This window comes from Hyposmocoma kahamanoa, unplaced genomic scaffold (assembly GCF_003589595.1).
Source record: "Hyposmocoma kahamanoa isolate Upper Pololo Valley unplaced genomic scaffold, ASM358959v1 88, whole genome shotgun sequence".
Lineage (NCBI taxonomy): Eukaryota > Metazoa > Arthropoda > Insecta > Lepidoptera > Cosmopterigidae > Hyposmocoma > Hyposmocoma kahamanoa.
In genome coordinates, this window is record NW_020654466.1 from 21,779,459 (window position 1) to 21,801,635 (window position 22,177).

Below are 22,177 nucleotides of genomic sequence, written 5' to 3' on the forward strand. Positions count from 1 at the left end.
CTCACCTCCCGAAATCCCAACGCCGAAGCGTCTCTCCTGTTCGCAGAAACCTACGTGTCCGGAGGCCCCGGAGGATATTTAGCTCATCCTCTACTAGCTCTCCGGGCTAGTCTCCTGTGACAATATCCGAACATAGCTTCTAAATCAAAGGGCAACTTACGTGACTCGCGCGTCTTCTTGCCTTAGGCCCTCGCCTAGATCGCTACTAAGACGCGCTAGCTGTCCATGACACAGACGCTACCGGGGTAGATGAACATGTACATCCCTACAGCTAACCACAAACCCCGGCGTACCCGACACTTGTTTCGCCTCGAGGCGTCCTCAGGAGTACCTGATCGTTTGACGCTTGCCCGAAAAATTCCTTCACTGTGTTCGCGGAACAGAATATTAATTTCTCCAACCATTTTTGTTAAGGATCTCTGCAAAGTAACGTAACCTGAATGTATTAAGTTTAGGTAAATAATAAGGGTATTATTTATTTATTATTATGCTGATTATGATCAACTGTATGTACTATTGGTTCACATAACAGCGGAACCACCTCTCCCTCGACACTCGGTCGAAGAAATGCTTGAATGATTCAAGAATCACATCAAGATGTGTAATATGTGAAAAATCTTTATTAAAAAATATATTATGTAAACGATGTGAGATTTTTCACAAAAATTATGTGGTGACCTCCAACCAAAAGCTTACCAATCACCTCATATCTCCTGTGGAAATCCGCAAAGCGATCCACAACTACGACCCCTTGTGATGAATATCGTACGAAAAGTTTTACTGCACCCCGTCTGCCATATTGATTGCGGCAATTCTTTCCTGTTTGAACAGAACTCTATTTTTAGATATAGACTATTGCAGAGTTATGTTCTGGTGCGTTCAGACTTAAAGGTCACAGTGCAACAGTCTTAATAACCAAGAGCTACTTGAAAGCTATACCTATTGGTAGAGTAAAATCATTTACTACATATTATCAATGTCACAACTTTACAATCTACCCGTGAGCTAACAACTCGTCGAGACCAATCTTACGAGCACAAATTTACATTATTCTACAGTAAGTAGTTGAGCCGTTGGGTTGTTTGCAGACTGTCCCGTAAACCTCAGATCAAAGTTACCGTATTATTGTAACGTCATCTGATTTCAATAGTATACCAAATTTCTATTCTATAAATAAATATTCATGCTATGATTGAGATTCCTGCACCAAAAAAATCCCTTTGTGATCGTCCGTCCATTTGGGAGCTACTGTCAAAGACACAAAGACAAAGACTCTATACTTGTGGTCCCCTCTTTTTGCATCAGGGACTAAAATACCTTATCGAGGGATAATATATCATCCTCAGTAATAAAATTCTTTAAATGGACGCGACTTTTATAACGAAGAGATCATCAAACGACACTTGAGTTATATTTATAATTAAAGCAGGAAATTTTATAAAAGAAGAATACTAAAATTACCCGAAAAATAGAAAAAGAACGTAGATCAACATAGCCGATACATAATTGATTAAAGTTTGTTGGTTATTTTTTTTGTTTTTTTATATATACTTTGACCGTAACGATATTTTGGCCAATCCAAAGTTTCAAGTACTAACCAAGCGTTTCTTTTGTTTCAGTCGGACGGCAGTCTCTTCTTGCAGAACATAAGCGCGCAAGACAGTGGTCTGTACGAGTGCGGCGTTGAAAACGAGACTGCCTTTATGGACAGAGTCAATCTCACTGTTAGAAGTAAGTGCATTAGCCGGAATAGCTTAAACAATAGCGCATGTCATTTCCTGTCTCGACATTTAATTGAGTCTTGAACTGGACGATCTTTTATTATGCCACCCGCAACACAATACTTATAGTTGTGTCCTGGCCTGGAAAAATAGAACATTTTGTGCTAACAAAACGTAATTTTCAAGAGAGAACTGGATTAAATATCGATCGATTGTTTTGAGCTTCAATGGATATGTGTTTTTACGCGTTCTGTGTCCTAATCGTTTGTGGTTCTCAGTTAACGACCTCGGTGACCCAACGGTTTATAATGTGGACAATAGGTCCAATTCCTGGTAAGACCAATTTGGGTGTTATTTACTATACTTATCCTAATTGATTCTGGTCTGGTTGTTCTGGATAGTGCCCCGAAGTGAATTCCATTACTCTGGTACTCATAGTACAGCCAAATGCCTAGATTGAGACCAGTAATTGGTGTGCTAGTTTAGCACATTATTATATTTACTACAATTCTTATACTTGGGCCTTTGCCCATTTATGATTTACTTCTTTTACATTTTCCGATAAATCTCTTCATACACGCTCGACTAATCTAGGTAGTTTTAATCTAGCTAGAAACTGATGTTGTTTTTAAAGCATTTGCAATTTGACCCGGATGAAAATCTGAGTAACTTTAACGAAGCATTTTCAGAATGAGCTGCGTTTAAAACTTCTTCCTTGGTATTCAAAATCCGTCGCCCAAAACTGCCGCTGCTCTAACCAATTAAAGCTGTTGATAAAACTTCGACACGGCACTTCTGCTTGACGAATGTAATGAATTTTACTCAATCATTCGACTTTAATACACCTACTTGTAAATGTACGATTGAGCACGGATCTCGTCTATGGAAAGAGTTTAGACTATACTCTGCCACGCTGGTGGGTCTTCACACGTTTTACCAAAAGCTGTGAACCGTCTGCTTGCAGACTTCACGGTCTTTTTGTTCACCGTTCGCAAGAGGCACTAAACATTCACAAATGTACGTAAGCTAGACATTAAAATCTGCACATGCCGCCACATGTATTAGAATCGCCTACCTTTCATTTAAAAAGACGCCCTTTTTGCACATTAGGCTGCCAAGTAAACATGCAATCACTTGATTTGTTTTCAAAACCAAAATTATCCCGTCTTAAAATTCAATCCGCATTTAGGAAATTCACTCTTAATATCTTCCGTAAGCCGTTCATCCCCTATATAAATTTGTGTAAATTCTTGAGTGTATCCGAATAAAGCCTTTCAGAGATCCCCAACACTTTACGGAGGGCTTTTGTGCTACCTGAAAAGTCGTTGCTCTACACGACATTTTCTAAAGCACCGCCTTCACCTCTGAAACTGATTGCTCCAAAAACTGTCGTAGATTTGGGTACAAATTCTCTGTCGCCCTTTTAACGTCGATATTGGCTATACCTGTACGTATCGAGCCTCCCCAAGGCTGCGCTACACCCTATACGAAAGGTTAATTCTGAACGTTAATAAAATAAAATCAATGGCCTTGGAATTTTCGTTCAAATAACAAGAACGTGTTGATTGTTTACCGAAGCATCATCATAGTCGTAATTTTCGAAGTGCTATAGATTCCACAAATACAAAATAAATCAAAATTATCCATTTTGTGGCGTCACCTACACAGACGTTAGTTTTTTGTTATCAATTGTATTATCTTTAACCATTGACCAACTCTTTTTTTTTAATTGAATAACTCCAGAGATCTGCTAATCGCTATACAAGACAGCGTGGAGATGAGATGTGTTGTTACTAATTTTTTACATTGACAAGCTGTAATTTATCAAGCTACTTTAATTTCTAGTGATAACAAACAAATTAATTAGATGGCGCTTATTGCACAGATTTTTAGGGATTGTTATTTATTTATTTTGACGGTTATTCTTTTATTTTGTTTGGAATTATCGCCGTCTACCCATATCAGAAAACATTAATTTATAAATTAGCTTTAACACACAATGCCATCTATTAACAGCATATTAGTCAAAGTTCAATATTTGAATAATATTACGAGGAAACAAACCGACTTTGCGACTCACAACGCAACCTACCGGCAACGACCGTGTGGCCTCACTCTAAATTGCTTGCGAAGTCATGCCGTTTCGAACGAACGATACACCATACGCCACCTCCAACCAAACGCCACACAGCATATGTAACACAACGCAACGTTGTAGTCGCAACGCCAACGTAACTATATTATGGCATAGCTCTTATAATTATGTAAGAGTGTTGGTTACATCAGGTGCATGACTTTTTGGTTCCGTTGAAAAAATAAAATTACTGGAGTATTGACGCCGATTCCTTTCAATCCTAAAAAACATCAATGCACACTGCGTTCGGGTAGTGGGTTCTTTTCATATCGCAAAATTATTAAAACTCTAACTCTTAATTTTATACTATAAGTATAAAATTAGATTTTAGAACATTGACTTACAAATAAATGGACGACGGGTCTAATACAAAAACCACGAAAAAAATGTCCCAAGACAACCTGTTTAAACGTAGTGACATCTAAAGGAATATGAAAAAGCTAAAACGTTGAATTTAAATTGTAATGTCTTGGCAGTATTGTCTAATTTTGCTTGCTTCGCTGTCAGTCGAACAAACGAAGACTAAAGCGTGAATGACGCTCTGTATACGATTTTAACGCCCTATAAGTTCGGACACTTTTTAGCGCGGACCCGACGTCCATATATGTAATTGTAAGTCAATGTTTTAGAAGTATAAAATTAATTGACATGATTGTGTTTAGTGATTTTTCTCTGATATGCAAGGGTTTTCATGAAATTTTGTTAATAAATAAATGATAGTTAATGAAAATTCACTTCCCATTTCCCAATACTACCTAAATAGAAATTGTAGAAGGTTTCAGAACTCCTATAGTTCCACCAACTGTTACGTAACGCTAAATCGTGTCGTGTGCCAGGATCATCCTATTAGAGTGAAAACACATTTTACGCTCTCCTATTCATTATTTAAGTTACTTTTAGCTTGGTCAAATGAAGATTATAGGGGATCATCCCATTTAGTTCGCTTTGGGGTGGGTTTCTTGTTTGGGAAAACGTTATTTGCTACATCGTTTTAATCTTACTTACGTGTACATCACAACAAGCAGTAAAATGGATAAAACGTACCTGTCAGCCATTACCTGTAAAAAACCCAAAAACGCAAAAAAAAATGAGTATTTTTTTATGATACAAAGTGATGGAACGAACAAGTTGTGCGCCTGGTGGTAAGAGTCACACCTGTCCATAACAGTTGCAGTGCCGCTCAGAGCTTTAAATCGCAAAGATTTGAGCAACGCGACACTGCCTCTGCGCCCGTCATCCTGTTGACATAAGTTGAAGAAAAGTCCTTAAAAAACCTAAACGCATTAATGCGCACATCACCGCTGGAAGGCATAAATAGTTAAGATAAACTTTCCTGGACGAACTCTTTCACAAGGAACTTTACTGTTACTACTGCAATACGTGATTTATAGATCCGAAAACAATAGTTTCATTGTACTAATTCTATCCTATCTTACACCAGCTGATGCCCGCGGCCAATCTGATAAAGTCGCCCGGTTTGTTTGTAGAGTGCCATAGTTTGATCGTGGTAAGCATAAAGGCTTGTAGGTACTACATTAAAAACAAATTTTAGATTTTTATATACGTTTGGCGCACTATAATTTTTCGAAATGAATAAGGAAAAAATACTATAAATGGTCAGAAATGAATTTATTGTTTCTCAAAATATTCCTCGTTAGCGTTAATGCACTTTTTCATACGAATGAACCAATTTTGAAAACATTTATGCCACTCCTCTGTGACAATCTCTGAAACATATTTTTCATACTCTTCGACAACATCTTTAGGTGATGATAATCGTTGACCGCGTAACTGGTTCTTAATTTTTGGAAATAAATAAAAGGGTTGGCTCATAAGTCAACGTAGTTCACCTTCAAAAATTCATTTGTCTGTCTGACCGTGGCACTATCGTGGTGCATACGTGTGTTATACGGCTTTACGGTTATTTTTACGGAGTTTGTCAATAACTTCGGGCAAACAAATGGTCGTGTACCAATCACTGTTCACGGTACAACGATCCAAAGCAACAGTAGCCACGTGTCCAGTCTTATTAAAAAAAGAAGCAATCATCCGCTTAGAGGCACTTTGCACGCGCACCACTTTGGTTGGTTTCGGCTCATCTCTAGGTGAATATATCTCGAAAGACCCATACGCTCGATTGCTGCTTTGGGATCGTAACTATAAATCCATGTTTCGTCACCTGTTATCATGTCCCATATGTGTTGAATCTGGTAAGCATGGCGTTGCACCAAGTGACGCGATCCCTTTTTTTTGAGCCTCGGTCAAATTGTGTGGGATCCACCGAGAGCACAGCTTTTTCACACTCAAATGTTTGTGTAATATTGATTGTATTTGACTCCTGCCTATGCCTAAAGATGCCCAAATATCATGGTATGTCACATGCCTGTCTGTTTTGATCATACGGCGCACAGCATCGATGTTTTTGTTGTTCACAGCAGTGAACGGGCGACCATCACGAAATTCGTCACTGAGATTCACACGACCGCGTTTGAATTCTGCAAACCAACTATAAATAGTCGTCTTGCACGATTCATCGCCAAAAGCAGTTTGAAGCCGAGCTCGCTGATCTGTTAAATTACACTTAAAGTCGTAGAAAATCATACTACGAAAATTTTCACGAGTTAAATCCATGGTGATGTAGGCAACCAAGTTCTAACATGACGCACAGTGCAAAAACAAGTGACAGTCAGATGAAACAAACTGTATTCTACAGCCATTGACTTACAAATAAATGGACGACGGGTCTAATACAAAAACCACGAAAAAAATGTCCCAAGTCAACCTATTAGAAATTTAAATTGTTATGTCATCGCAGTATCGCGCTGTCCGTAGAACAAATGAAGACTAAAGCGGAGTGTCGCGCTCTGTATACGATTTTAGCGCCTTACAAGTGCGGACACTTTTTAGCGCGGACCCGACGTCCATATAATTGTAAGTCAATGTCTACAGCCAAAGAGTTCCATTTTCTAATGTTCTAATTACTTTTTAAATATTGTTTATGTAAGTGAGCAGTTCCGGAAACTTATAGTGCGCCCTATGTATTTAGTAATAAGAAAAACTACTTTATATTTTTTTAATAATCGAACAAATTTAAAGAATTTTACATATTTGTATTTAAATTTAGATTACAATTTTATTTATTCCATATTTTTATATATTGGGAAAAAAATACCCAACTGGGTTTCACCATCCAGCTCCGAAAATTTTTCCTTAAAAATAAAGTATAATGCAACTCACACATCTGGCAACACTGAGCACATTATATAATACAATCTGTCACTTTTCGTCGCCATTAATACTACACTGGAAATGCAACGGAATTACAAATGTGTTTTTTATTAAAAATAAACTGATGCTTTTTTGATGGCTTCGATACTATAAAATGTAGAGGGTAATTATAAATATGAATTTGGTGGACATGCTAAGCAAGATGAGGGCAGTAACGGTGGTCATCCTTCCGCACATAAATTTCGCGAAACTCAATGGTATGAGTCCAAATCTGAATCCACAGCCTCTATTTTTGAGGCGGTAGGTCAAGCCATTAGCGCCCAGTTACACGACGCAAAAGTTTTCGCGCGCCCGCCGCGCTGTGACCGCCAAGTTACCACGTTTCACGTACATTACTGGCGAATCTAAATTATATTTACTAGGCAACAACATTTCAATTCCTCTGAACAATACAAGCTCGCGGTCGCCGCATAGACCAGAGACAAACCAGACTCGCCCGAGTCGCTCATAAATATTTTGCCATGACAGTTACATGTACGCGGTCACTGCGCGGCCGCCACCCGGTCACCGGGCGGCGACCGCGCGGCCTGAGCGCATCGAATAAAGGCTCCCTTAGGCGACCACGGCTTGATATACATACTCATAACATAATTGAAGTTTAAAAACTTTTACGTTTAAAACAAAAAGTGTTAATGCGCTAAATTTTTTTATTCTTTTAATAACATTTATTTGTGAGATACTTAAAAGTTTGTAAACATTACATGAATAACGTTGTTAAGTCGAATTTTCCTTTTTTTTCAACTTCCTCGCAAGTGTGATGAAGATCATTGTTTGCCACATTGGCTGGGACAGCAATTACAATTCGGGCCATTAAAGCCTTCGCCACAAAGATCCAATAGCTCTACCATGTATTTTATAGATATACATTACGTCTTTAGATTCCCATTGGAGTAGGCAGAGACTAAATGTCGCTAATTTACATTATGAAAAATCTCTCTCGCTTCACTTGCAATCGTCAAACTTTTCATACAAGCACTTTAATTCTTCTCAGTGTGCTCTCCAGTCTTTTCGAAGAACGTCTCGATTTGATCTAAAAACTTTCTTTGAGGTCGTCCTCAGCCAAAGGTAAATAATCATTAATGCCAAACGTAAAATAAATTTACACTTGAAAACGTCCCTTTTAAGCTATATATACTGCTCGTTCACTACGCTGACTTCCCCTGAGAAGAACAGGCAAGAAACTCTAGGGATTGCTCGTTTCAAATAAACTTAAGTGCTATGGAATACACTTTGAATCAAATTTGTGTGGAATCTATAGCCACGTCGCCTTTTTCTAACACGTAGTCTTTTTATTTTGTAATATGACTTTTCAATTAAAATATTTTTAATGTAGATTTTAAACTTAGTGATGCTCCGGAATCTTATTGTAAAAACGTATACAGTACCCATTGACTTACAATTATATGGACGTCGGGTCCGCGCTAAAAAGTGTCCGAACTTATAGGGCGTTAAAATCGTATACAGAGCGTCATTCACGCTTAAGTCTTCGTTTGTTTCTTCTGACAGCGAAGCAAGCAAAATTAGACAGTACTGCGATGACATTACAATTTGAATTCAACGTTTTAGCTTTTTCATATTCCTTTACATGTCACTAAGTTTAAATAGGTTGACTTGGGACATTTTTTTCGTGGTTTTTGTATTAGACCCGTCGTCCATTTATTTGTAAGTCAATGACAGTACCCCATAAAAGAGTCGTAAACGACTTGGTTAAACGAAATCGTGGTGCCATGAGTTTAAATTATGGATAATTAACCTTAGAGCTAAGTCCAAACTCATCATGTTAACTTCCACGTTTGCTCTATATATCTCTTTCGACACTCTACTTTCTTTCATCCACTCCACGTCTTCTTTCAAACCACATCGTTCACGGAATACAGTGATCTTCACTGTATCATATAATTACCATTACATATTTTTACGAAGAATATAAATAAATAATTATAATAAATAAATAAATATAAATAACGCACACACTCAACATAGCCCCGCACTAGGGAAACCCTGTGTCGCGGGTGCCATGGACACACACATAGACAACCACAAATTACACCCAAACTCACGAGAGAAATAAATGTAGGCCATACAAATATTTCTCCCGGCCCGGGAATCGAACTCGGGGACCTCTGCGTGGCAGTCCGGTATGGTAACCGTTCGGCCACGGAGGCAGTTATTATATATCATTTCTAATACATTCATTCTACTCTCGTTATTTCTTTGCTATACCCAACATTGTAAGTACACACGACCAAATTAGCATTACGAACCGCACCGCCATTCGTGCTTTCTAAAACACGAATTGATCGCGCATACATACATTAATGTATATAAACTCACGCCCTTGTCCTTACTTTAGCCTGACACAACTTTCAAGCCGCACATCAAGTACCCTATTCATACAACTCCTTTTATTCTTATACGCTTCGGATTCCAGCCTTTTTGAGGATATCACTGATCTGGTCAATGTGAGTCCTCCTGAGGCGTCCTCTTAAAACTCTTCCATCTACATTTGCATCATAAATCTGCTGTAATGCACACTAATCCTTATGCACTCTCGACTGCATTCACGACTAACATCTGACATGAAGTTTGTATTCAACGAGGTAAACTTTTCCCCCGAGTTACATTTAATTTACGGCTCTCATTAGGCATATGCGCTCTCTACATACGGGCTCGGTCTGTTCAAACTCTGCAAAGCACTCTGCTTTGCATAGAATTGTACGCATTTACGAGGATAATTTCAGGGACGCTGCGTTGATATATTCTTTGTGATCCGTAGTCAATTCTTTGAATAAATACCCCCAATTTAAATTTAATAACACTTAAACAGAGCAAACATACGCACACACTCATATAATGCATAACTCATGCGTGCACACACATTACGTACACAAACGAAACACTCATACACGTGCATTCTCTCCTTGTTATTAAGGTTTTGGGGTTTGTTACGGTATGTTTTTGTTATTTATTGTAATTTTTTTGTTTTTTTTTTTTTGTTATAAACATTGTTTTTCGTTGCCTCACTTTGGAGTTCAATTATTTGAAATTTAATGTCATGTGAAATTAATTGTTTAAATAACAAATTTTGTAAATTGCCAAATAAGGCTTGTGATTTAGGAATATGAATCGAATTTAAAAGCTGTTAAGTTTGCAAATGAATAAAAATACATAAATTGTTTAAAACTAGGCAGAATGTTGCTCCACTAATTGAAGCGCAGCAATCTTTTTTGTTTTTGTTTTTTCACAGTTGTGCACATTGCGCAAATTTTTACAATTGAAATTGTTTCTCATGGACTTATTATAATTACCTTTGACCTCAATTATCTCAGATCACACTTCAAAATTTGTGCTTCAAGTTAGCTTCCAATTGCAAGCATATCGTTTGAACGGTCGGGTAATTCCGCCCGTCGCCGCGTCGATTGTGCGAGTGGATTCCATGAACGGTCCGCTCGCTGCGCTTCGATTACCGTGGAGTTTTCCTCATAGCAATTACGTACTTTCACGATTCTTTCCAAAAAAGAAAAATTGGCTTAAAAAACAAGTTGGCTTACAAAAATATATAAAAGACCCTAGACAAACTCTTAAGAAATCATCAGTTTCAAGTAACCACTCGAAACCTCTCTTAATTTCGAAACTTATCCAATTAATTTTCCATCATCATCTACAACAATTTGTTCAAAGTTGTAAGCCCTCTTCTAACTTGAGTATTTATTTCTATGAGGGATTTCTATAATAAATGCCACCGCTCTCTTATCTTTTTGTGATAAAATCTTTATCCATCTCATCGGTAAATCACTTAGTACTTTGGCACAGTGAGCTATTGTTTTAAATTTCTTATCAAGGGTGTCAATATGGGTGCATTACCTTAAGAATAAGTAAATGCCAGTGTGTAAATATGACAAGCCTGCAAAATTTGTATATACAATCCATTTATTGCATTTCAGTAACCTTGTGCTTTAAGATACGAGTTTGAGTAAGTAAGGCGACGATTTGCTTCTTTCAATCGAATGTTTATTATATTCCTTTGACATCACAGCCACCACATCTAGAAGAAGATGATCTACATTAATACAGTACAATAGGTAACGAGTTTACAAAAGATTAGCGCCGGCAGTCGATCACAATAGGTTAGGCTAAGATGATCAAGTGAGAAGTGACTTGTAGTGATTTGTTAGTTTGTACAAGTTCTTTGGTATTTGATAGGGATAGCACGTATGTGGTGTAAATTAATTAGTAAAACTAGAAGACCCTCTTAATTGCTGTGCCCCTTGACGAGCGTGTCGCTGCTAGGGATGCACATTACGATTCGATCTCTATGAAGATCAAGTGTACACAGATCTAGCGGTTTTTGGTATCAATTCATGTTAATGCAATTTTTAAGTAAATTGGTTCAACACAAAGGCGAATCAAATCCTCTAGATCGTATTCATAAAATTATTGATATATATATGTCATTTCTCGGATTCGGAACTGGGGGTCTACTCTCGATCTCCGTCCGACATCCGACGCATGATGCGAATGAAGCTTCATACTTGATACTTGTCTTTTAATTTTGTCGAACTTATTTGACAGTAATTGTTTCGGACGGATATCGAGAGTAGACCCCCTGATACGAATCGGACGTAGTGGGCAAACGCTCTAAGGCTAATCCTATTTTATATCGGTCTGCAAGAAAAGTACTTTAGCAACAACTAAGCTCAATAAGTCTACAATATTTGGCAATTGTCGCTACTTCTGTGCCATATGAATGTCTTTCCTCACTGCTAAGCCAAACCGATTGAAGCCAAAAAGGCTGTCAAAATTAGTTTTTAATCCATTTTTATGAGATCAATTCAAGTGTATACGGTCTGTTTTTGTGGATCGATTCAAAGGTATATGATCCATTACGATTCAAAAAATCGACTCAAAGCAAAAAATCATGTATCCCTAGTCGCTACTGCATATGGTAGTATTTCAAGTTATATATACATTCATATGATGTCATGTGCCTGGTAAACGACACCCCTATTGCGCGCTTGAAGAGCGGCTAACCTACCGGTAGGCGGTTAAATAAATAAAACAGATAGTTATGCTCGACACACATTTATTTAATTCGTGGTTTCGTAGTAAGGGGAGTCGATAGTGCGACCAGCGTTGAATCCGAAGTCCCGTCTCCCGGAGTCCGTGCGAATACGTGGAAAACCCGCAACATGTGGATAGTGGGCAGCAGCACCAGTCTTAGGGGATTCGTGGTCAGGAATGTGGACCTTGGGAATAAATCCAACGCATTATTCACAACTATATCGTTACAAATTTCGCGTATCTCCGTCAATCACTGCAGAGAAGTACCTAAACTAGTTTGATTGTGGCGGTAACGAAAACCAGGTACAGAGTGATGAATTGAACAACATAAAGGACTAGAATTATAATTAAAGCCGAAAGATATTAAGCTAGCGGCTGTGCAATTTCAGAACAATATAACTAATTAATTAAATAGAAGCGAGCTAGCAGTGTAGTTATACAATTATAGTTTACTAAATATATAAAAATGATGCAAATGCAAAGGCTGATTAAAAATGATAAAGCGAAATTGAATAGCCGCCATTTTGGAGCGCTGCAACATGAATAGTTATGGCGCGAATCGCTGCACCGTTAAGCTAGCGCACAAAAGAATACAGCACGGAGCAAATAGATTATGAGTACACTTTAACACACAAAAACTAGTTACAAATAAATATCTAATAAGCATAAGTACATCTGTTCACACTTACCCAATAACGGGTAAAAAACGACACTGAATTTAGTTTGTTCAGGTAAAGTATTCGTTACTACTTGTAACAATTTTATATTTTAAATTAACGACCGTTCGGAACGGAGCTCGATTAAAAATGTTAAATATGCATTTATAGCTATGGAAGAGCGGTGCCTTCTGACACAGGCTTGATAAGCTTAATAGGAGGTACCATCCACTGTTAATGTAAAGTTAATTGTATTACTGAAATAAACATTTATTTATTATTATTTATTAAATGAATGCGGTGGAGAAAGGCACGCGCTACTCGCTTCGAGGTCCGTGGTCGAATAAATCTCATCGGCAGCGGCAGCGGCAGCGAGCCAACGAATGAACGAACGGAATATGTTCATGTCATAGCGTGACGTCAGCTAGTATTGTAGTCAAGTCGACAAAATTTAGTGACTTGTTATCGATTTTTAAATTTACTAATGTGTACAATTTTAGTTATTTATGATTACCATAAATAACATTACACTATCCATAACAAAAGATTTCATGGGAACTACCACTGCGCCCATCACCTGAGACAAAAAGTTGGCAAGTCCCATGTGCCTGTAGTTTCACCTGAACACTTATCCTTCAAAACCGGAACACAGTAAGACTCAACTCACACTGGCGCAGAGTCAAAACGTCGCGTCACGTCCTGTTTTTTTAACTACAACGCACGACGACGCGCCTCTCGCGCGACGACGCTCGCATTAGGGCGCCCGGATCACAGTGTGTGTCTGACGGCCAACTGCGCGACTCCATATTTTCATAACGCTTCGAGTCTGCGCCAGTGTGAGTTGAACCTTACTGTGTTCCGGTTTTGTCACAGTTTTTGATCAATACAAATTTGTTTAAGCTCGGATTACGAGTCCTGTGAATTGTTTGTTTAAAAATGTTGTTTCTTCTTGTGACCGCTAGAGTTGCTGTATAATTTGCCATATAAACTTGTGAAGTAATTTACTAGCGGTCGCTAGCGACAACTGTCACAGTAAACTCATGATCTTAGAGGATGGAAAAAAATAAAAGAAAGGAGCTGCCCTAAGTACAGAATCAACATGCATATTACCAAAATTTGAAAGTTACAAATGGCGGATTTCTTTAGTGTTGTACCATAATCTATCGATAAGTCATTATCGACATGCAAATGTATGGCTTGAATTTTTGTTTCTTTAGTTTACTGTAACCAAAGTATGCCTAAACATACACAAGTCTGATAATTTAATCTCGAGTGGTATATTATTATAAATGTCAACACACATTTTTAAACTTCAAAAAAAATTTATTTTCAACATTACAACTGGTAACTTATTTAGTAAAAGTCACCAAACTGCTGTGCAGTTTGTTGGCGACATGCGCATTCTTGCTTAATTATACCTACTTTACTTGGATTTAACATTACGTAGTATTAATTGTACTTACTAAATAAAATATAAAAATTACTTTAAGAGGTACGCCTTTAATCTACATTTTAGTACATATTTACATAACGTCTTTTAACTAACCGTCAAGTACAAGTCTATTCAGGTTTCTGCGGATTCTAGTATTCCAGTTAATTCCCGGGCTTGAAAAATGATGGAATGAATCTATCAAGCAATTTTAACACATAAATAATGGAAGTAGTTGTAAAAATCAATTATCGAAAATCAACAATTATCATGTACTAGCTTTTCCCCACGACTTCGTCCGCGTACAATTTTTATACAAATGAAAAATATTCAAGTATGAACCAAATCGCACCACGTGTTAAAAAGTTACCATACAAACTTTATTACCCCATTTCGCCGCATTTTTTAAAAACTGTCGTGCCATTTTTTTACCATTTTTATTGTAAAATATTTATGCAAAGTTTCGTCTTTGTAATTTTAATTTTTTTTAATTTTTTTAAGGATGACGTAGAAGTTATTGTAGCTGCTGCTATTTATTAATGGGCGCCTATAATTATCCTGTCAGTGAATCCCCGCAATAAAGTTGCAAAAAATAAATGACAAAAACGAACGTGGTGGATGCTGATTATTCCAGAAACAGAACAACATGACATTTTGTTGATATATAATATATACTTCTTTATTTTTTTTGAATAGAGTTATAAAACCAGTATGCATTTCATATGCGGACGGACTAACGTGGGAACGCTATTGGTCGAGCGCCTTTGGTTTGTGATAAGCCGAATGAACTCTATACACGTTGGCGCTCGCCTTCACTCGGTCAGCTAGGCGAGTGACACCGAACAAGGCAAGGCAAGGCAAATAGGCTGTCTATACGTTGGTATGTTGTCATTGTATTGCAGGCTTTAAAAAAATAGTCATTTTTAATAGTTAGAGTTGTCATTGGGAAAAATCAGTAACGAGTGGATAATTTTGTTTTCAGGAACTGAGAATAGATAGTAAATGAGTCTTGTTTAATCTAAATTGAACATAAAATTATTTACCAATAAACCTAATGATGGAATAGCATTGTCATGTAATCTAGTTACATTTAAAGTTCTGTTAAAATTTGACTCTTCAAAATGAAGCGAACAAATGAAGATGGTCTTTGATCCAACGTTTATATTCGGCAGTCCTATGATTTCCAACCATTCTTTCTTCCTTTTTTCATTTGTAGGAAAACTTGAAATAATAATAATAAAACAATAAAAACCTCATAGTGAATTGTTTTAATAACAGAATATCGATAATATGTATGCTTACAAGATCAACACTGTCTCAAAATAATCGTTAACAACAATCATCAAAATGTACAAACAAACAGGCAATCTAAAGTAACAAAAGCAAAATTTGGCAAGATTTATAAATAAACTACTTAAATAAGTCTAATTACATAAAATATTCGGGCTATTGTGTGATTTATAGACAAAAAAATAACACATGCCTGTGCAATGTAACATTCGATTGATTTGCAGTTTTTCTAAAGCCGCATCCTTTAATGCTGCAGCGTCGCATTTTTATTAATACCTAATTATTCTCACTGTCAATATTTTTGTCCAATTTAATTATAATAAATGTGAATAATTCAATAATACATTTGGAAAAACATTTGTTTTGACATTTGATGTACTTCCCTTTGACAACGGTATCATGTACCTCATGTACTTGAAATGGCCACGGTTGGCATTTAAAATGACGTTACGAATTTTCGATTCCCGTGTTTGACACAGACCAATGTAATGCTACCTCTTTTGGCTTAAGACGGCACGTAATAGTTAAACAAAGACAATAATATGTTTATGTTTTCGACGTCGAAATGCATCATATACATATAACGTCTGATTTATATATGTCAACGTAACATGTCCTTTAGTTTCCATAGTCTAAGCTCATGATAGAGGCACTGAAGTGTAATATAGCTCTATCTCTTTCTAAAAATTATTACAAGTATAATAGACAACCTAAAAACGTGTTAAATTAGTAATTAGTGTTATTTTATATTGTTATGTATGTTAGTCTGTAAGGTATGTATCTATGGGTCTCAGTAACCTGAATATAAATAAAGAAAAAAAATAAAAAATAAAAATAAAAATGTCAGTTTTGACACTCTCAATTGTGAATTTATGAATTACTAAAACGATAGTGCAACGACGGTACGAAAATTTGTTATTTGCGAAATGTATTATTTGTTTGTTATGAAAAACTATTTGTGGTTAATGACGTCGAGATCAAAATCAAAATAATCTTTATTTCATAGGTAAGCATTGTTACACTTGAAATCGTCACATTGGTGAAACTCTTCCGCTCATTCGTAAGGTAGATTCCCCTGAGCAGAATGAGCAAGAAACTAGGGGTTGCTATTTATAAATAAACATTTGTAGACATTTATCACTTACAACTTTTTTTTTTCAAACAAGATCGAGACTACCTCCTCCAAGAGCTGAACAGGTTACTACCAGGGATTTTATAATTACCTTCGGCATAAAGTTTTTGTTTCACTATAGTTTAAAACCTCGTGAATGGCAAATTTTTAATATCAACCGGAATCTTGTCGGCTATTTTAATTCCTCGTATTAATGTTACGTCTATCAGTATTTTTCATAAAGAAATTACTATTCTTCTTAACATAAATTACATTTTCATAAACGTATCACCTCCCAGTTTAGCATTTGGTAAGAACGACGTACAGTGCATTATGAAAGATCTGTTACAATTTTGCAATCTCAAAATAAAGAAGTATTAACAGCATTGACCTAAATAAACAACCCCCACAATCGCGTGAAAGCATTTTCCATAACGACTCCATATAAATCAGACACTTCGTTTCGCTTGTAAACAACCACTTAAACACCACTTGAAAGTTTGAGTGCGTTGTAAAATACGTTGGAAAGTAGCACTATAAGCATAAAATACAATTTTTTATTTATGTGGAATTGGTAAGAATGGACATCCGAAAGTGATGGGAAGTAAGATGATATGCATAAATACTATCCGAATAGAAGACGAGAGGGGAAGGACTATATATTAGAAACATTGACTTACAAATAAATGGACGACGGGTCTAATACAAAAACCACGAAAAAAATGTCCCAAGTCAACCTATTTAAACGTAGTGACATGTTAAGGAATATGAAAAAGCTAAAACGTTGAATTTAAATTGTAATGTCATCGCAGTACTGTCTAATTTTGCTTCCTTCGCTGTCAGTCGAACAAACGAAGACTAGAGCGTGAATGACGCTCTGTATACGATTTTAACGCCCTATAAGTTCGGACACTTTTTAGCGCGGACCCGACGTCCATATAATTGTAAGCCAATGACTAGAAATAAAGTTTTTCTTTTACAATTTGTGGCCATATTTGAAGTCCTCCTGATTCCCACATTTATGTACTATTTTTTTCCAAGACTGAGAAAATAGCAGTCCAATGCGAAATATGCTCGCCAGCTTATAAGTAGCTCGTGATTGGGGTCGATGGATATTCTATCAACTTCTTATTTTTATCGTATCGATGGCATAAAGTATAATGAATGCCATCGTGGTGAAATGATTTGCACATAGGCATAAGCTACTGACCAATTGTTGTCCAGGGTGCGCCAGTCGTAGGTACCATTACAGTCATAACCAATGCGATAGTGTACAACTCCATATGTAGATACTTACATTAATCATTAAAAAGAAACTAACAATATTATTATATAATAGAGCACGTCAAGCTTTACACTTAAGACTTAAATCCAACTCTATGCCGCTTACGATAAGAACGGTCTAAAATACAAAGTGTCAAGCTTGACTGTACTCACAATAAATTAAAAATTAACTATTAGGACGTCATAATATTTACCATTCATGCATTTCTGCAGAATTGTATGGCGTTTCACAATCTATCGAGTTCGACTGACATGCAGACGAAGCCGACTTCATACAACCGAGATTGACTGCATGCCGGTAATGAGTGAAGTCGTTATCAACTTCATGCAGTCGAGGTCTCAGCTGCATCAAGTTGATTACGACTTCACGCATAACTGAAAACATGCAATCAATCTGTTATCAACCTAACTTACCCACGGTTGAAAATGTTTAGTAGCTGCACTCTCGCTAACGGTGATGGAATGTCGAAGACTTCACAATCTATTTTTTAATTAAATTAAAAAAAACAATCTTTGGAAAAGGTCCCCAACCCGTATTGGGCCAGTGCGCTGCCTAAACTATGTCATTATAGGAGTACCCAGCAACGGGACATCTGACGATGATGACGACTTTGGCACCGGCAAATGAGTACGTAATCTAATATCAGGAATATTCGATCGGCCGGCGCCCTATATAAGTTTATTGCCAGTAACCTATAAGGCTCTTTGCCAACCCCTTATCGTATTACCGTTTTAGTATTATCGTTTTTCAGGGCGCTCGCGCTGGAAACTCAATATGCCAAGATGAAAGGGCACAAGGATAAAGTACTATAATTATTAATACAAAGATCGAACACGTGGAAAAAATTGAACCCATACTGCACCGTAGTATATTTCTTGCCAACTGAGCTACCTGAATTGTGCGCCGGTAGTGACATCTAGTGAGAGTTTAGAACCTTCTTCAGCCAAGCCAACCAAAGATAAGTACTGTTAAATAATCACGGCGAGCGTTTAAAGCCATAATCCGCCTCGCTGGCCCAATGAGGGTTGTGCACCTTCTTCCACGTGCAAAGATGTTTTCCTTTGGCGAAAAGCCTATGGTAAATTTCAAATTAACAATCTTCTGCTTGGGAGGTGGTACGTCAAATCATTAGACTGCCACGGATATTTTTTTTTATTATACCAAGTGACGGCACGAACAAGTCGTGCGCCTGGTGGTATGCGGCACGCCTATCCATAACAGTTGAATGCCACTCAGGGCTTTAAATCGCAAAGATTTGAGGGTTAATAGCACTGCGCCCGTCGCCCTGAGACATAACTTGACAAGTCTATAATTTCACCCTTAACTTTCCAAACCGGAATGCAATAATGCTTACATTACCGCTTGGCGGCAGAAATAACTAAGGGGGCAGAGCTCTACTACTAACAAAGTAAATAAACGAAACACTCCTTACCCAAAGAACAAAATGGAAGAGAAAAAAATGGCCACGGATAATGTCAAAGAAAAAAATACCAGTGTTGCTAATTAAAGCTATTTGAATAATTAAAACATTTACTATTTCTTTTAAAGTTTTTTATATTCTGTATTGAATACGTCTCAAATAGCGTATATTTGTTTTTCAGATCTGTGAAAAGTTGAAACTTTGGTCTGTTTTTTAAAAAAAACAAATATATAAATATATTTTAGATCGAAAAAAAATTACAACACAAAAAAGAAAGAGCTTCGTACACGGCGTATTTTTAGCAGCAGTAGAAACTCCTTGTGGAAAAATTCTGCTATCTTACCTATTTTTTCTACCAATTACTGTGTTCCGGTTTTAAAGGGCGCGCAGTGGCATGCAGATCTTTGCGTTTTAAAACTCTGAGTGGCACTGCAAGCGTCACTTAGTACCTATCATAAAAAAATTTCGCGCGGACGCGGTGCGTAGATGTTCAATAGAAAGGTACGCAAAAGTTTACTGGTTGGGACTGAATAGCTTTAATGTGCATACCTAATCTGCGGCACGTCCGCGCGTACAAAATACGCCGTGTGCATTGGCTCAATGAATACAAATATTTAAATATTTAACATACAAATTGAAAGTAGTTAATGGCCACACAAACGACCGACGTCAATTACAGCTAAAAGCTGGGATACAATTACTGTCTAAGTGCCGTTCTATAATAATTATACCTATCTGTTTAGATCGCAATAATTTACGCTCAAGTTGTGGCGTGGCGTTGTAATGGTTTAATTACATTAATTGCTTAATATCACATATTCGAATACATATCGCAGGAAAATCGTACAATACACTGCATTTCAAAGCGCCTACTACCAACCAAAATGTCGTTATCGTATGCTCATATAAAACAGCGCTCAAATGTAGCCACGCTATTAGAGATCACATTAAAGTTGCCTATCTATGGTTCTAAATCAGTGTTGCCAGGGTCCTTGGGTCGAAAATTACCTTTCGCTACCTGAGTTACATCTTTTCTGCAATAGTCACATTTTGGAGTTCTTAGGTTTTGGCAATTGTTACACATAGGAAATGAAACTATTTTTCCGGATTTAATCCGCGTATATTTGTTTTTCAAACTAAGCGACGTTTCGGGTCCTTTGCAGGTCCCATGGTCACGGTTGACTGAGGTGGTACAGTCATCAACCAATTATGTCTAATATTAATGCAAACCATCCTATTTTTTCACTATAGTTATAAAAGTTATTAATTAAATACCTTATGTTTAATTTTACAAAGAAACATTCCAATTCACGCTACATTACGTTTTACAAATTATTTTATTTAATGAATTTTTAGTAATTTATTATTAATTATTAATAGAAATTAGAGTAAATTAAAACATATTAATTAGTACTGCAGTCTTATGTCTGTTTGGGATTTTTCATCAGAGGTAATACTGGATCCCAAACTGGTGGTACGGAGAAATCATCTTCCCTGTTGAAATTAGGATGTTTTTTAATTTCAATGGCCTATAGCAGCACCCTACACAGGATGCTGCCATATCCGTATCCAGGATGATAAAGTTGTAGTTGATAAACTTGTAACGTAAATTGGAATGTTTCTTTGTAAAATTAACAATAAGGTATTTAATTAATAAGTTTTGTAACTATAGTGAAAAAATGGGGTGGTTTCCATTAATATTAGACATAACTGGTTGATAACCACCTCAATCAACCGTGACCATGGGACCTGTAAAGGGCCCGAAATGTCGGATTGTTTGAAAAAATGAATATACGCGATTTAAATCCGGAAAAATTGTTTGTCACATTTTCGTTTTTCTTTAAATCAAAATAGCTTAAGTATCCTAAATAAAAACCCTCGAGAAAATTAGTAGATTTTTGTTTGCGCTATCTCTGAGTAACTTTATTGTCTAATTTTGGTGCGTTTGTAAACAATTTAGGATTTACAATAACTAATATTACGAAAATTGCCTTAAGAACAAAAGTTACTTACGTATTACGCGAGCGGGTCACCATCTGGCAACACTGTTCGGGCAACCTCGATGGCCCAACTGTTTGTACTGTGACCGCTGGATGAGGTGGTCCAGGGATAGGACCAATTTGGGAAATAAATTGGTTCTGGTCTGGATGTACTGAGACGTGCCCAGAGTGAATTCCGTTGTTCTGGTACTCATACTACTTAATTGATGTGGTTATTTGGCACATTACATTATATTACAGTTCTAAATGATCATCATCATTGAACCTAGAGGCCTAAGACACGGATCTCTTGATCTGTTAAGATTCTAGTCTCCAACAAATTTTGGCATTTTAGGAAATAAATTCTGTTTTTGTGCCAAATACCTAATTGAAATTATTGTTATCATCCGCCTATGGTTTGTCCCACTGCTGGGCATTGGTCTCCTCTGAGAAAAGCATTTTTTTGTTACTTGTGAATCCTTTTTTTATATAATATGACGTCGTGCGCCTGGTGGTAAGTATCACGCCTGTCCAAAGCAGTTGCAGTGCCACTTAAAGCCTAAAAATCGTAATGATCTGAGGGGCACTGCTACTGCACCCGTCACCCTGAGACTTAAATTGACAAGTCCCATGTGCCTGTAATTTCACCAGCACCCTTACCCTTCAAAACCGGGACGCAGTAATACTCACAAATTATTGTAGTAAGTACTTACCTGGATGATTCTTTCACAAGGAAGAGCTCCTTGTGAAAGAATCATCTACTACTACATTGTCGATTTGTTTGAAAAAACAAATATACGCGG

At 36.9% G+C, this 22,177-nt stretch overlaps 1 protein-coding gene across 1 annotated transcript in view; it reads left to right on the top strand.

Moving 5' to 3' along the window:
• Window positions 1-255: 255 nt before the first annotated feature.
• The window catches only part of LOC113235985, a 40,578-nt gene continuing 18,656 nt past the window's right edge, over window positions 256-22,177 (top strand). Inside the window, exons 1-2 of the mRNA XM_026471909.1 lie at window positions 256-337; window positions 1,585-1,731. Coding sequence (XP_026327694.1) covers window positions 256-337; window positions 1,585-1,731 — 229 coding nt within the window. The remainder of the gene's footprint in view (window positions 338-1,584; window positions 1,732-22,177) is intronic.